Source organism: Sapajus apella, unplaced genomic scaffold (assembly GCF_009761245.1).
Source record: "Sapajus apella isolate SASKATOON/1434 unplaced genomic scaffold, GSC_monkey_1.0 scaffold13, whole genome shotgun sequence".
Classification (NCBI taxonomy): Eukaryota; Metazoa; Chordata; class Mammalia; order Primates; family Cebidae; genus Sapajus; species Sapajus apella.
The window spans coordinates 23,814,623-23,831,774 of record NW_022436953.1 but is presented as its reverse complement, the minus strand read 5'-3'; the positions used below and the strand labels follow the sequence as shown (position 1 = coordinate 23,831,774).

The 17,152-nt window shown below is 39.4% G+C and overlaps 1 protein-coding gene across 7 annotated transcripts in view; it reads right to left on the bottom strand.

Moving 5' to 3' along the window:
* PLPP4 (phospholipid phosphatase 4) overlaps positions 1-17,152 on the bottom strand; it is a 124,044-nt gene that overhangs the window by 12,317 nt on the left and 94,575 nt on the right. For all 7 annotated transcript variants that reach the window (XM_032281832.1, XM_032281826.1, XM_032281827.1 and 4 more), the window contains one exon: positions 1,888-2,058. In XM_032281832.1, coding sequence (XP_032137723.1) covers positions 1,933-2,058 — 126 coding nt within the window. In that variant the 3' untranslated portion in view covers positions 1,888-1,932. The remainder of the gene's footprint in view (positions 1-1,887; positions 2,059-17,152) is intronic.

Below are 17,152 nucleotides of genomic sequence, written 5' to 3'. Positions count from 1 at the left end.
CGACTCAGTTGTTTGGGAAACACAACGCATCCTTCCTTAGAAACAATGTACTAAGCAGCAGTGACACCACTCTGCATGTGTGTAGTACATTTCCATTTACAAAGAACATTTGGATCCATTATTTCATTCGATCTGTGAAAAGCTCTGTGAAATATTTAGGGATTCATTGCTCCTGTGCTCAAAGAAGAAACTGGCTCACAAGAGATCAATGAGAAGCAGTCTACAAAAGGCCGTTTGGCCCATAGTATTCTTCATGGGGAAATGCCCTAACCACATAGGTAGGAAACAATTCTGTGGGAAAATATTCCCAGTTCCAAGCTGTGTGGGCTGTGCCTTTGTTTTCCTTTGGCCCAAGGAATCTCTCCATTCTTCTGTCTCATGATGTGGCTTCTTATCTAGAATTTCATCCAAGTCATTGATAAAAATAGAACAAGGGTGGGCCCAGACCCCAGCCCTGTGACCCTCTTCTGACCACCCCATCAGGAGGGCCCCAAACCTTGGTAGCATTTGATGCTTGCTGCATCCACCTGTCCAAACCATGTCAGCATCTCTTTCCCTATACCCTTCACCCTCCAGCCCAAAGCTGCCGCTGGGGTCACGGGACACCTGGATCATGAGCTCCAGGAGGGTACGGGGTAGGGAAGAGACCAAGAAAGAACAGGAGAAGCTGGGCACCGCTGGAAGGAGCACAGGTCTCCAGAGAAGAGGAAGAAGGACGGGCTCTCAGCTAGGAGTTTCCCTTAACTGTGCCCTCGTCCATTGCATCATTACCACTGCAACACACCCCTGGAAAAGGTGTTAAGAGGGTAGTCCTGCAAGGCAGCGGGCTGCAAAGACGGGGAGAGGGAGGAGGTGAACAATGCCCAGCAAGAGCCGGAAAACAGGAAAGGGAGTGGAGGTTTGGGTCACAGACCTATCGTGGAAGCCAATTCACCCAAAGAAGCTGGATTCAAGCACATTTTCTTTGCTTTGTTTAGTTAAAATGGACACTGTATAGTGGAGCTCTTTACCAGTGCTTCTTAGACTTCATCAGCAATGATAGACTTCCTTATTAACCATGAAGATTCTAGGCTGCTGCTCCAGATGCACCTCTAGAGAGCCCAGTTCCTAGATCAGGGCAGCCTGATCAAGGTGATCTTTGGACTGCCCTTGGGAAACCCTTCCCTAGATCCCATGGTTCCCAGAGGCCACACCTCCCGTGGACAGCACCTCCATCTCAGCTCTCTGTTTGCTCTGGCAGGTGGTGGTTGTCTTTCAGACAGACTGTGAGCTACAGCTTCTCTGCAGAAGGACATGGCATGGTTTAGTTCTATTTCAGGAACAAGCCCCTCCCTTGTTTGTGTTATTCTGATTTTTAACAATGATCCCAGGACTGATATATGTATATATATATATAGGCAAACCTCACCCCAGGCTTGTACCTGCTGCCTGGAGCATTACTGGAATGAATCCCTGGCTGGATATATCCTTCAGAAGAGCATCCGTGGTAACGAATATGTCCTTGTAGGGTGAATTTGATAAGCAAAGGAAGCCAAAAACCACTTGGCATGAAGTCTGAGGACTGAGGCAAGTGATCCAGCAGGAAAATCACATTTGGGTCTCAGGCCAAGGGTGACTCTAAACCAAAGGGCCTGATATTCTAGTGGGACTCAAGCAGTCTCCTGGAGCATGAAGGAGGAAGAAGAGCTCCAATTCTTTCCCCAGGAAGGCCAGGCCTCACTTGAACCAGAATATCTGTTTCAAAATTGTATCCACTCAGTCATTTCAGCCTCCTCTGGTTTCTGACAATGGGCACTCAGCCCCCCACAATGGTGCATTTCTACACCCAACCCTGGAGGAGAGTGGCAACCGCAGTGAGGACTAGTCAGGCCCTGGGCAGGGACTCACCTTGCCAGTGATGCTTGTAGTCGCACATGCGGGACAGGGCAATCATCATGGCGCAGTACAAGGGCAGAATGGCAGCACAGAGCCGCCAGCTCTTTCCCCGCCCACTCTCGGTGAAGCAGTGCAGCTTGCCCGCCAAGTAGAACGTCGTGAAGCCAAGGCCAGAAAAGGCAACTGCCAAACAGAAACAGCAGGTGTTACTCTAGCAGGTGGTGAGAGGCAGAGACTCAGGGCGTGCTGGGCATTCCGTCTGCTGTCTTTCACACCCCCAGGGCAAGGCCATGTTGGCACCAGGCACTATCTAAGCAATCTGTGTTCCTGCTAGAACCACGCTGCTATGAAACTTTCAACCATAAGAACAATCTTCCAGGGTTACATGCAATCAAAACCTATTTTATTTCATCCATTCATTCAACAATTATTTCAGGAGTATCCACTCTGTGCTAGACAAGCCCTGCACTAGGTATGGGGAATAAAAAGATGCATCAGACACTATCTCTGGGGTCAAGAGGCTCATGGTCTAATTGAAGGATAATTTTAATATAATGTGTTATATTCTATAAGAAACAAGTACGTACATAACAAAAGACTGTGAGAACTGCTTAGATTTGAAGGGTATGGGAAAGTAAAGGGGCTTAGATCAGCCCCAGGTTTTTGGCTTGGGAGACTGAGTGTACAATGGTGTCATTCATTAAGATGGGATCAACAAATGCTACAGAGAAGTAAGTTTGATGGAGAAGTCAATGACGGCAAATACCTTGTCTGCCATCAGAAATTATGGTTATTGTTTTTTTTAGAAATGCAGACAACTCATGGCTGTGCTAAATCCATTGTCAAAAGTGTGGCGGTCTGAGTGTGGCATATATAAGCCCAAAGCTTTTCATCCAATCAGATATAAAACACAGTTGGGAGCTCGGTGAGATTTAAGGTGGGTCTTCTGTGGGCTTAGAACAATGGTCCTCAACCCTGGCTATACAGAGTCACCTCTAATACCCAGGAAGCTTTAAAAAATACTGATAGCCAGGCTCCACTGCCTGCCATTCTGTTTGTAGTGGTCTGGAAGGAGCCGAGAGAGAGAGAGAGAGAGAGAGAAAGAGAGTGTGTGTGTATGTGTGTTTGTGTGTGTACTCCCCAGGTGATTCTAATGGCAGCCACAACTGAGCTTAGAGGCTTTTATTGAAGGCAGATGCTACAGCTTCCCACCCCTCTGGACATCAGTCTAATCAAAACTTTCTTCTTGATTAGAAAATATTTCTGAGGGGGCAGAGCTCCTAGGTAACCAGCCCACAGAGTGACTTGGCAAAACAAGTCTTATAAATACTCTCAATGCCAATACATCAGCAACTTTAGAAGCCTGCCCAAAGCCCTGAGCCACAGCCTGGGCATCACGCAGGCATTTGTGACAAATGCAGATTCTCAGGTTCAGCCCACATCTACTGAGTTAGAATCTGCATTTCACAACATCCACCAGCCATCTGTGCACATGCTGCACCTGGAGAAGCCCTGGCCTAATACATTCATCATCTTTATAAGAAACCTTGGAAAGTCCATCTTAAGGAAATAATATAAAATGTAAGGGAAATCTAGAAGATTTTCTGCTCAAAGTTATTGATAAATATTGAAAAACTGAAAATGATAAGTATGAAAGAATACACAAGCAAGCTGTGACATTTCCATGTAATGGACTATGTTGCAACCATGAAAACCATATGATTATGTAACAAGATAGACGATACTTAGAATGCGTGGTAACTGAAACAAGTAGGACCCTAAAATGTAAGGTCAAGATAATTAAGATAGTACCAAACAGTGAACAAGCTGCAGTTTTCCAAATTACCTCTAATAAGAATGTCCCTTCTTAAAAGTGATCTCGGTTACAAACACAAGATTTCAGCAACCGAATTAAACAAGTTACAGTGATTTAAAAAAACATTTTTCAGGGAATATTAAACCATGTTTATCCTAGGTACAAAGATGCAGCAAAAGAAACTAAATGCAAATGTGAGTGGTGTGTGCACTGAAACATTTCTGCATAATGAGTAGCACTCAAACATCAGAGCAGTGCCAATATATATTAAGTATTCTGCTTAAAGTAAAAACATGTGAGAAGAAACTGCATTGCCCAGCCCTGCTCTAGATAGTATGATGGGAGGTTATTAAGTGGCTTACGTGATGTTCCAAAGTGGCCCTATTTGGCCACCATTCTAGGAAGTACGACTTCTTAAAATTCTATCCTCATCCACTTTCCTCTGTTCCTTCTATTTATTTACATTCTTCCTTGAGGTATCCCTGGGAGAGGGAGGCTGGAGAGTTGGCTCCCATTGGTATTGGCCCCATCCTGAGCTCTTACAGGAGGAATAATGGACTTTATTCAAATCAGATGGCTTAGCAAGTTTATCCAACTAATTACACTAAATGCTGGAAGCACACACACACACACACAAAGAAAAAAAACTGCCCTGGGGCTTTGTGTGGCTATGGATGAAAGTCTCCAACATCTGAATCAGAGGAGAGGCAGCCTTGGGTATTGCCAAAATGGCATCTCTCAGGGAAACAAACAAACCCACAAAAAAGTCAATGAACATAGGGCAGATGTTGAGCAGGAATTTTTACGTGTTCCTATAAAAAGTGATTTGGAGATTTTAAAACATATGAGTCATTGGCACCGGCAACTAATACTGCCTGCAGCAGCTCCGGGCACATCCAGGGCATGGAGAAGGGAAAGAGCCATGGAAACCCTCCATTGTCAAGACCTCTGGCAAATGGTTTGAGGTGAGATCCTCAGCCTCCACCTGATCTCTCTGACTCAGGAACTCAAATTTGGCCAGCATTGGTACCACAGCCTCTGACTCATTCTTTGGAGGGCAGGTAAAATGTATTCTCTCCCACACGATGGAAGCCAGGACCCCCACTGTGACCCCTCCAAAATGAAGCCTCTGCCTCTTTAAAAAGAGGAGTAATTCCAAGGCATTTTTGCAAGAGCCTAGATCCTGCAGGCACCCAGCAGCTGCCAGTCTTCCTGGACACATGCTATTGGGTTTTTTAATATTTTTTAAACATCACTGTGTGCCCTTACTTTCCTAAGTTATACAATGAGGCTCCAATTGCATGCTAAACCTTAAGCCTCTCACTTTCTTACTGATACTTACAGTTATTGAACTAACAAAATGTCCTTTGGCAAAAGACTTCTGAGGCCATTACCTCTGGCCCAAGGGCATGTCTGGGCTATGGGAAGCCCTGGTTTCTGCACTCCTGTTTTTCCCATAAATACTTGAGGAAGAATTAAATTCTACCAACCCATACTGAATTAGTACGATTTCACAATTTTTCTACCACTTCTTCCTGGCAGCTAAGGGGTTGGGGATCAAGATGCAATCTCCCATGAGCAATCTCCCATCCAGCTCTGAAATTCTAGGACTCTAAATCATTAAGACTCTAAATCATTCAAGTTCAACTGGGAGGGAAAAAGGAAACAAAAAACGAAACACCAGGAAGGCTGTCAAAGACATGTGTTCTGACTCTAGCCATAGGACATCCTACTCTCTTCTCAAAGAAAACAAGCGTTTGACACACTGTGGGGAGGGGAGGGAGCTGTACAACCTTTTATTCTAGCATGGAACAAGTTTAATGACCTGCACTCCAAGTGAGGGTCTGTCCCCCACCTCCTCCATGCCTATCCTCCCTTTAAGCACAATTCTAGCTTTCAGCTTGACTAAGAACTAAAACTGAGACAGGAGCATTCAAAGACTTAGGGCATTAAACATTTTTAAATAGGGGTATTATAAGAGAGGACACATGTATTCATATCTTGCTAACATTACCAACAACAGAAATATCAGTAGGAAACTCCCAAGCCAGTGGGATGTGAAGATATTCAGAGTCCACCTGTCCTGGGTAGCAAACTTGTTCATTTGCTCTCTAGAGTTGGACACACACACACACACAAACACACACACACACACACACACACACACACACACCCCTACCTTTATTACTGATGGGAAGGAAGTAGTCAGAGTGACCAGTGGGAAGAGCATATGCCCTTCGTTTTCAAAGCCTTGTAGCAGGTTTTCCTTATTTGTAGCAGCTGATTGTTAATATTTATGTGTTGATCTGTCTGTGCGTAGGAAAGATGCTCTAAACCAGGAAGAAGATGAAAGTAGTAGCTTTTCACCCTGTTTCTGACACTTGTGATGCTCACTGGCCATTGTGAATCAGAGTAGATAGGCAAAGCACCACAGTAAAAGGAGCTGACATAGGCGGTGACACCAGGTGCAGCCCATGAACAGACTATCTGCCTGCCTGGTGACACTGAAAAGGAATCAGTGATTCTTCTCTCTGGCAACCCAGATGAGTTTAAAACTCTCTCTTTGCAAAGAAAGGTTTAGTTATTGAACTAGCTTAGGTGCAATATTGTAACTTTTCCTTCATCCCCAGTTGACTTTTAAACCAAGTGGAAAATCTTTGGATCCTATTGATTGTGAGAAATACAAAACTGGCACCAAAAAACAGAAATCTTTAAAAAAAACAAAGAATCAGGAAGACGGATCCTGCTTTTTATGTTGTATTTTTTTTACCTTTGCTAATTATAATACATTTCTCCACACAAGCTGATAATTTCTGGCACTGAAGACACAATTGTTCTCTGATGAGTCAATCTATACAAATTTTCTATTTTGTGATGTTCAGAGAGTTGGTATCATCTCTAAGAGGGAGAAGGTTAAACATTAAGTAGTTTAATAAACCTTAGTGTTGAAAGGTGTTTTACAGAGGATGTAAGGGCATCTCCACAAGACCATTTGAAACAAAGGATGTGGGAAACCAGCCTGTCTGGTCAGTGCTTGCCCACCCTCATCAGCAGGAGGAGACTATGCCAAGCAGAGCAGGCAGAGAAGCGTTCTATCAGAAAGACAGCCAGGTGATCAGAGGTTGAGATAGGCAAAGCACCACAGTAAAAGGAGCTGACATAGGCGGTGACACCAGGTGCAGCCCGTGAACAAGGCTATCTGGCCCTTCCATGGGCCAGGCCCTGTGCTGGAAGCCTTTCACTACCTTGCCTCATTTCAACCCCAGAACAACACAATGATGTAGTCATTAGGCCATTCTATGAATGAGAAGTGGAGGCTCAGAAAGTACAAATCATTTACCTAAGTTCAATGCAGCTCTTTAGAAACTGTGAGTTCTCTTTAAACAGAGAAAAAGCCACAGATGTTCTTAGACTTATTGCAGTTACAGTACTGCTAACTGCCTATTTGTTTTTGTACCCCCAGTAGAGACACGCCCATCATGGTCAGGATTCAAGCTCCAGGACTGAAACACACTGCCTGATGATAGGAGGCACCCAAGGCTTAATGCCTAAATGAATATATGAATGGTAGAGACCATTTATTCATTTAAAAAATCTACCTGGACCCTATTAAGTACTCTGGCAATAGGCCAAGGTCCTTGGGGACAGAAAGACATGAAAGGTCATGTCCTTCATCCCCTGTTTCTAGGCAGGATGATACCTGAGTTACCTGAGCCACATGAGATTTTCATCTCATGATGGAAAGGGCTGCACAGTTGTTTGAAAATGAGCAATGGGGAAAAGTAAAAGAAACTCAAAAGCTCCTAATTAGTCTGAAAGCAAATGTTGGAGGCAGGAAATGCAAACAGAAAAAAGCAGACTATAAACTCCTTTTGTAACCTCATGTTGCATTTTCAAAGAGGATTTTGTTCTGAGAAAGAATCAACTCAGATTCAATGCACAGAAAGTGCAGAGGAAGAACAGTGGTGGGAAGAAAAGTAACAGCAGAGGAGAATTACAATTTTTTTTTTTTTTTTAGAGGGAGTCTCATTCCATCCCTCCAGCTAGAGTGCAGTGGCGTGATCTCAGCTCAATACAACCTTGGCCTCCCAGGTTCAAGTGATTCTCCTGCCTCTGCCTCCAAGTAGCTGGGATTGCAGGCGCCCATCACCACGCCAGGCTAGTTTTGTATTGTTTATAGAGTTGGGGTTTCGCCATGTTGTTCAGGCTGGTCTTGAACTCTTGACCTCAAGTGATCCATCTGCCTTGGCCTCCCAAAGTACTGGGATTACAGTCATGAGCCACCACACATTGAGGATTAAGGATTTTTGAATGACAGAAGCCACTTTGGATCCACTGTCCACCCCACACTCCTTGATGAAAAATGCTTATGAGAATTCATAAATGTTATTCTTGCCCTGGAGAAAGCTACTGACAGTCACAAGGATGGGAAGCAGTTTTGCATATCTGAGCACCCTAATCTACAGAAGGTCTAAATCCCCAGGATAACTTTTCCTTTGATTACATGCCACAATGATCTGAAACATAAATATAAAAATAAGCCTTCAAAAGAAATAAATTGCCTTTTTCCATAATGACATTAGAAGAGCTGATAAGAGCATGAGCAGGAGTCAAATAAAGATGGTATTTTAATGAAATGGTTTTAGTCTATCTTCAAAGGGCTTAACAGAGCATAAGTTTGATGATGATACTTGAATAGTAATGCACATTTAAGAAACTACCACCAAGGAAGTAGTCATTGATTTGCCCAGTGTGCTCACCTAATCATCGTCTAATAGGGGTGCATGGACTTCAGGAGAAGCCCTTCAGTTTTAATGACTACTAATGCCTTGCTCTCTTCTAAAAAAGTAGCCTCAACTTTTCCTGCCTTTTAAGAGATGTTATACATCCTGTCTGAGGATTTGCTAGAGAAAAAGAACCTACCTCTAGCAGCCTTGTATGAGGGTCTCAGCCAGCACAGGAAGGGAATATAAATGGCCTCTGCATGAAGAAGATCTGCTACCCCTGAAATGTTTGGCTCAAATGCTGACCAATAGGGACAGTCTGTGATGGGTGCTGGCCACATGGCCCAGTCAAATATTAAATATTGTATGAGTGGAAAAAGGGAAGCAGATTGACTTCAAGCTACTGTCCTAAGCTAAGCCAGGTCCTTATTTTGGTAACTCAAGAAGATTGTATGTAGCACACTCCAGTCCCAGAAGCCCCAAGTGATTGTATAGATGATGAGGTGGCTTTCCAAGATTTCCTCATGTTCTAGTTTTTTTTTTTTTTTACTTGTGATTTTAGTGTTTGATTAAGAAAGTATTTGGAAACATGCTTCCTCTCCTCTAGTAACTGTTAAATTCACTTCAAGAATTATTACACCTGGCCGGGCGTGGTGGCTCAAGCCTGTAATCCCAGCACTTTGGGAGGCCGAGGCGGGTGGATCACGAGGTCAAGAGATCGAGACCATCCTGGTCAACATGGTGAAACCCCGTCTCTACTAAAAATACAAAAAATTAGCTGGGCATGGTGGCGCGTGCCTGTAGTCCCAGCTACTCAGGAGGCTGAGGCAGGAGAATTGCCTGAACCCAGGAGGCGGAGGTTGCGGTGAGCCGAGATCACGCCATTGCACTCCAGCCTGGGTAACAAGAGCGAAACTCCGTCTCAAAAAAAAAAAAAAAAAAAAAGAATTATTACACTTTCTATTTTTGTCTTGATTTGCAAAGAACATTGTAATCAATGATAACTGTAAAATAACATAGAAAAATTACTTTTTCTTGCATGCTTACAATTTGTGTTGACATCAGTTGGCAATAGTTAATGTATATATTGTAGAGGTAGAAATTAATCTGCCAATAATTTTTTTTATTTTTTAAGAATTCTAATGACACACACCTACTTCAGATCATGTCCACGACACACCTATTCTGTTACCTTTTTTTTGTTTTGTTTTTGTTTTTTTTTTTAGAGGAAGAAAGAGAGAAAGAAAGAAAAGAATAAAGAAAAAAAAGAATAAAGGAAAGGAAGAAAGAGGAAGAGGAAGAGGGAGAGAGAACAGGGGTGTTGCTTTATTGCCCGGGCTAGAATGCAGTCCAAAAATGGGTATGCCTGTAATTGTGTTTAATAATAGAGACATAAAAAAATAAAAATAAAAAGTTTTTCTTGCAATAAATTCCCTATCATCAAAGACTATTCCATGGTCTTCTCACATACCACAGGGGAAACTGACCATAAATACAACTAGGAGCCTCATTATTTGACAAACTCAAAGGTTATCTTTCCATTACTTATGCCATCTGAATTTAGAAACATATATTTTATGTTTATATGAGTACTGAAAGCTTTTAAAGTCAGGAAGGCCATTTTAAATCTGGGAAAACAAATAGGTGATATTTTTCATCTCCTGCAACTTTTGCAGACACTGCTAACTGGATCAATCAACTATCAAAACAAAACAAAACAAAAATCAGCTTTGGGCAAAGGATCTCCCTCAAGATAGTGTCCAAGCAGTGAATTATCCCAGACAACAAAGTGAGATCCATTTGCTGACTCGTTTGAAATAATTTAATCCAAGACAGCAGTGTCACAAAAATAGAACTCTTCCAGATGTTAAAAGACTTGAGTTCCAAATCAGTGTGGTGTCCCCCTCAACAATATCTTCTATTCACTCAACAGGAATAACAACATCTGCTTCAGCCAGCTCTCCAAAGACTTGATATTTGCAAAAGTACTTTGTAAACATAAATTCAACATACAAAGGAAAGGTGTTATTATTAGTAAAGCTGATGAAGTAAATATCTGGAAATATGGAATACGGAATCTGGTCTCAAACCCAGATGTGTCTACCTCTTAGCCAAAGTTTAGTCCCCCTTCTCAAATATAAGAATACCTAATAATTCCCAAACCTAGGACTCCTATTTCTAACACTGTAGCAGACTATATAACTTGTGTGAAATAATTAAATGTTAGATGAAATATAAAAACAATCTTTTAAACATGCCACTATGTTGACACTGAGAAAAATTAATAAAAACAAGGCTCCTAAAACTGAAGGGAGAGAAAAAACCTAGGGTGAAAGGAAAGAAGAAAGCCAGAGATCCACACTTGGTCCCGAGTGTGTCTGTGGAGAACTACAGACCTTCAGCTTCCACTCGATGTCTCCCTGAGGCATAAGGATGAAGAAACAAAGTTTCAGGACTGCCCAAGGTGAAAAATATAACAGAAGACCCCTGAGTAAATCTTGCGCCTCCAAAAACTAAACAATCTGTTTAAGAATAAGTAGAAAAAGGCCGGGCGCGGTGGCTCACGCCTGTAATCCCAGCACTTTGGGAGGCCGAGGCAGGTGGATCACGAGGTCAAGAGATCGAGACCATCCTGGTCAACATGGTGAAACCCCGTCTCTACTAAAAATACAAAAATTCAGCTGGGCATGGTGGCGTGTGCCTGTAATCCCAGCTACTCAGGAGGCTGAGGCAGGAGAATTGCCTGAACCCAGGAGGCGGAGGCTGCCGTGAGCCGAGATCGCGCCATTGCACTCCAGCCTGGGTAACAAGAGCGAAACTCCATCTCAAAAAAAAAAAAAGAATAAGTAGAAAAAAAAAAAGCAGGCACGGTGGCTCACCCCTGTAATTCCAGCACTTTGGGAGGCCAAGGTGGGTGGATCACCTGAGGTCAGGAGTTCAAGATTAGACTTGCCATCATGGTGAAACCCCATCTCTACTAAAAACACAAAAATTAGCTAGGCTTGGTGGTGAGCACCTGTAATTCCAGCTACTCAGGAGGCTGAGGTGGGAGAATCGCTTGTACCCGGGAGGCAGAGGTTGCAGTGAGCTGAGACTGCGCCAATGCACTCCAGCCTGGGTGACAAAGAGAGACTCCACCTGAAAAAAAGAAAAGAAAAGAAAAGAAAAAAATATGTAGGAAAATAAACCTTCCCTTCAGAAGGAAGCAGCAAGGACACTTGCCTGTCTGCAACTTTGTGCTATGTAGAAAGATTTTAGAAATACAGGCCAACTCTCATAGGTGTTTGCTGTCCAATTCATACTTCTCATATGGCCTCCAAAAAACCTCAAGTGGAGATTTAATTTTGAGTGGTACTGAGGTAGTTATTGCTATCAGGCAATTGGCAAAATCTCTCTCTAGAGGAATTCAACTTCAACCCAGACATCAAAGTATTTCCCAAAAGTAAACTTCTAGGAAAAGTTAAAAGCCCAGAGCAAGAAAACCAAAACACAAAGATTTAGGACATCATAAATGAGAATCTATAAGAAAAACTGACTTATAACAAGTTTAGATAGTCTAGATACAAGGCATAAATATAAAATAACTATTTGCAATATGCTTGAAGAAATTTGAGAGAAGCTTAAAGCTAAGGACAGAGAGCAAGCATTATAAAAGAATCATAAAGTAGATTTTTTAAAAGACCAAATAGAATTTCTATAAATAAAAAATATAGTAATTAAACTTTACAACTCAATAGATGGATTAAGTAGCATGTAAAACAAAAATAAATAGAGAATTAGTAAATTGAAAGATAGATTCAAATTTTATCCAGAATTCAGTTAAAATTTTAAAAAGACATATGAAAAATAATGAAGGAAAGATTAAGTGACATGGATGATATGGTGAGACGGTCTTACAAATGTCTAAGTGAAGTTCTAAATTAGAGAAGGAAGTAATAGAGAAAATGGAGAAGCAGCAATATTCAAATAAATAATGGTAGAGGATATCTCAGGATGTTGAAAGACACAAACTTGAGATTTATAAAGCCCAATGAATCTCAAACAAGATAAATAAAAGGAACTCCACACCTAGACACAGTAATAATAAAACTTTACAACACAAAAAAGAAGCAGTTGTTGAAAACATGCAGAAAGGAAGAAAGGAATATCTACAAAGGAGCAGCAGTAAGACTCACAGCTGACTTCAAAAGATCCAAAAATCAGCCGGGTGCAGTGGCTCATGCCTGTAATTCTATTACTTTGGGAGCCTGAGGTGGGTGGATCACATGAGGTCAGGAGTTCAAGACCAGCCTGGCCAACATGGTGAAATCTCATCTTTAAAAAAAAAAAAAAGGAAAAAAAAAAGATCCAAAAATCAAAGCTAGAAGCCAATGAAATAATATAATCAAAGTTCAGAGAGAAAGAGTAATTGTCAAACTAGAATTCCATATTCAATAAAGCCATCTTCCAAGAGTGAAGTCAAAGACAACTTAAGAAATTCAAAACCACAGAGCATGTAGCTCACACATACACAAATAAATCAAGGGAAATGTACGGTATATGTCTTAGGCAGAAAGTGGTAAGGCTGTGATAGATGAGGGAATGGTAAGCAAACATACTGGCATAGCTGTGGGTTAAAGTGTGCAGAGGTTGGTGGTTTGTTGGGGGGAAAGAGAAAGAATCAAGCTAGAATTAAAATACCAGATAACACTATCAAATAAGTTTGAACATATTATTGATCAGAGTTAAAGCATTTAATGTTCTTAGCTTGCTCAAGAGGAAAAAAAAGTATTCAATTGAGACTTCATTAACTATGTATGTTAAACTAGAGGTTTGATAGAACTTTCAAACTAAAAGAAAAAATTTCAAACTGAATTCAGACATAAAAAAAAACATAAGAAAGGAGAAAAAAGTACATAAAGAATACACAAATAAAGCTTTAAATATATGAGTAATTACAAGAAATAGAATCAAAATTAGCTCTCAATTTAAAATTTTTTAAAAATGCATACATAAAATATAGGGCACACACAAAAATTTTTAAAAAGAGGCAAATATTAATGAATACAATTCTGTGTCAATATGAATGTCTGATGGTCTTTATGGTAAGAAGCAATATTAGAGATAAAGATGATCATGACTTACTTACACAGGTAGTAGAGGATATAATAGGAAGTATTACAATTCTAACCTGTTTACACATCACTCCAAAATGTATGAATCCAAAATTGATGAAATTACAAATACCATAGAACTACAACATTTAACATAATAGTGAAAAATTTTAATGCACATCTTTGTTGTTGACAAATTAAGAATAAATAGAAAACAGAAAAACTATATAGTACATATAAGATCTGAAAAACAAATTAACAATCTTGTTCTAATAAACAAACATATAACAACCTTGTGCCCAACAGCTTTAAAATTCACGATCTTTTTAAGTCATATAGAATATTTATAAAAACTGACCATATACTAATTCTCAATGCTAGTCTCAGATCTAAGGACTGGTTATTTTTTATAGATCTCTATCTGACCATAATGTAATTGAATTATAAATCATTTTGAAGATATAACAAGAAAAATATCTTATGTTTGGGATCTTTTAAAGCTCTTCTAAACAACTGTGGGTCACAGAAGAAAACAATGTAAAATCAGAAATATCCAGAATTAAAATTAATGAAAATAATATGTATTAAAACTTGTAGAATAAAGCTAATGCAACATTTAAAGAAAACTTTATAGCTTAAATTGTTTATGTTAGAAAAACAAGACTAACATTACTGAGCTGCATTTAAGTAACAATAAGTTTAAAAAGAACAACAGAATACATTCAAAATTGAAAGAGAAAAATAACAAAGATAATAAAAAATAATAAAAAGCAAAACAAACATACAGTAAAGAGACTCAAAGCAAAAAAAAAATCAGTTCTTTGAAAAGACCAATGAAATAGATTGAAATAACTAAGTTCTAAAAACCAATAAAAATTACTAAAATATCTCAATATAAAAATATTTTAAAATCCAAGAGTTTTATAATTCTAGGTAAACTGATTCTATATTTTGAAATCTAGGACCAAATGTTTCATGGGCACATTTTCCAGACATCCTTCCAAAAAATAAATCATCTCACACAGACTCTTTACAAACAATTAAAAATAAGGAAATATTTATTTTATGAAGCTTGTTAACTATGCTATTCAAGTCTTATATATTTTCCAATTCACATTTGATCTATCAGTCACTGAAATGTGTGTGTGTGTATATGTATGTATATATATATGTGTGTATGTGTGTATATATATATATATATATATATATATATATTTTTTAGTCTGTTTGTTTTTGTTTTGGAGATGGAGTTTCGCTCTTGTTACCCAGGGTGGAATGCAATGGCATGATCTCGACACACTACAACCTCCACCTTCTGAGTTGAAGTGATTCTCTTGCCTCAGCCTCTCGGGTAGTTGGGATTACAGGAAACTGCTACCACGCCTGGCTAATTTTTGTATTTTTAGTAGAGATGGGGTTTTGCCATGTTGGCCAGGCTGGTCTCGAACTCTTGACCTCTGGTGATCTGCCTGCCTCGGCTTCCCAAAGTGCTGGGATTACAGGCATGGGCCACCATGCCTGACCTGAAATGTATATTTATAGCTTAAACAATTTTCATGGATTTTGTAGGACTTATATTTCTATTTTGTACACCTGTCTTATTTTGTTAACAGTTATTCCAAAACCACACAGGTATGGTACAAGAAATGAGAATTACCAACCAACATTACTCAAACCATATTTACAAAAATTTTAAACAGAATATCATCAACCAAATCTATCATTGAGTAAAAGGGGAATACATCATAGCCAAGGTAGGTTAATTCCAGGAATTAAAAGAGGTTTAATATTTTTTAAATTAATTACTATAAATCAACACATTAACACATCAAAGGGAAAGTATCACTGTTTTTGATGCACAGAATTCAAAGTTCATTCTTAGCAAACTAGGAAGGGAAGGAACCTGATAAAGAATATCTACAAAAAAAAGTCCTACTTATTGATCAGACGTTTAAAGTATTACCTTAAGATCAATAACAAGACACAAATGTTTGCTATCCCCATTTCTAGAACATTGCACAAGAGCTCCTAGCTAGAGAAGAAAGACAAGAGAACTCAATAAAAGGGTTAGGAATTAGAAAGGAAAAAATGAAATTGTCATTTTTTGCAGGTGGTATGATTTTCTATGTAGAAAACTCAAAATAACTTATGGATAAGTAATTAGAATTACTAGGAGAGTTTTTCAAAATTTCTGCATTAATAAAATTAATATTCCAAAGTCACTGGCATTTCAGGATACCAGAAAATAATTAGCTAGGAAATGTAATTTAACAAATAAAATTTATAATAGCAATAAGAATATAAAACACCTAAGAATTAGTCTAATAAATGATGTGGAAATCCTTTAAAGAGAGAAGGATAAAAACCACTAAAAGACATTAAGACCTAAATAAATAGACAAATATACCATATGCTTGTAAAGGAAGATATCATTTCTCCCCAAACTGAACCCTAGATTCATTAAAATCCCAATCAAAATCTGAATAAGTGTTTTCATGGAACTTGACAAGCTGGGTCTCAAGGGCTGAGAATAGCTAAGACACTTCTAAATGGGGGAGATGTGGTAGACAATCCTCTGCTTCCAATTATACAAGGATTACACTCCCCTGAACCCTTGAAATCAGGTGTAGTCCTGGGAGTAGCTCTGCCAATGAAATGTAAATAAAACTGACATGTGTCACTTCTGGGAAAAAGAATTACAAATTGATAAGTGATTCTCCAAGCTCTCTTTCCCTCTATGGAAGAACATACTGAGATAGTAACAGAACCTCTGTCTGGAACCCTGAGTGACCACAACTGTAGGGGTAGCATGAGCAAGAAACAAGCCCTTTAAGTTTTAAGCCACTGAGATTTGTATCCAAAGACAGCCCAACCTATCCTAACCTATCTGTGCAGAATTTGTCTTATTTAAACCTTATTATAAAATTTATAGTATCAAAATATGTTATAAAGGTATAATGATTAGGACACTGCAGCACTTATAGAAATAAGCAAATAGATCCATCAATCAGAATTTTGAAAGCCAAGAAAAAGACCCATTCTTACATGAACATGAAATATGGCAGGGGTCATGATATGTTGTAGGTCAGTGTACATCAATAAACAGTGCTGGTATCCATATGGAAAAAAAATTGAACTATTATACTCAGAAATCAATTCTGGATTATAAAGCTAAAGGAGAAAGCAAAACTATAGGGCTATTGGAAAATAACACAGTCTTGGGATTGAGAGATGTGTGTTTAAAAAGATACAAAAAATGCTCATCACAAAACAAAGGACTGATAAAACTGACTTTAGCATTGAATACTTGGTTCATCCAAATACATAATAAGTCCTGGATTGGATACTTGTTTAACCAAAGCTCTAAAGGACTGCTGGTCAACTGGGAAAATTTGAAGATGGTTTACCTGTATGGTGACAGGAAATCTACTGAAAACTTGGAGGTTGTTGACTGAAAATTAGTTTTGATTAAATATATAGTTGACCCTTAAAAAATGTGGGGGATAGGGACACCAACACCCCACACAGTCAAAAATCTGAGTATAACATTTGACTCCCCAGGAAATTTTACTACTAGCCTACTGTTGACCAGAAGGCTTACTGATAACATAAGTGGTCAACTCATAGTTTGTATAGGTTGGTGC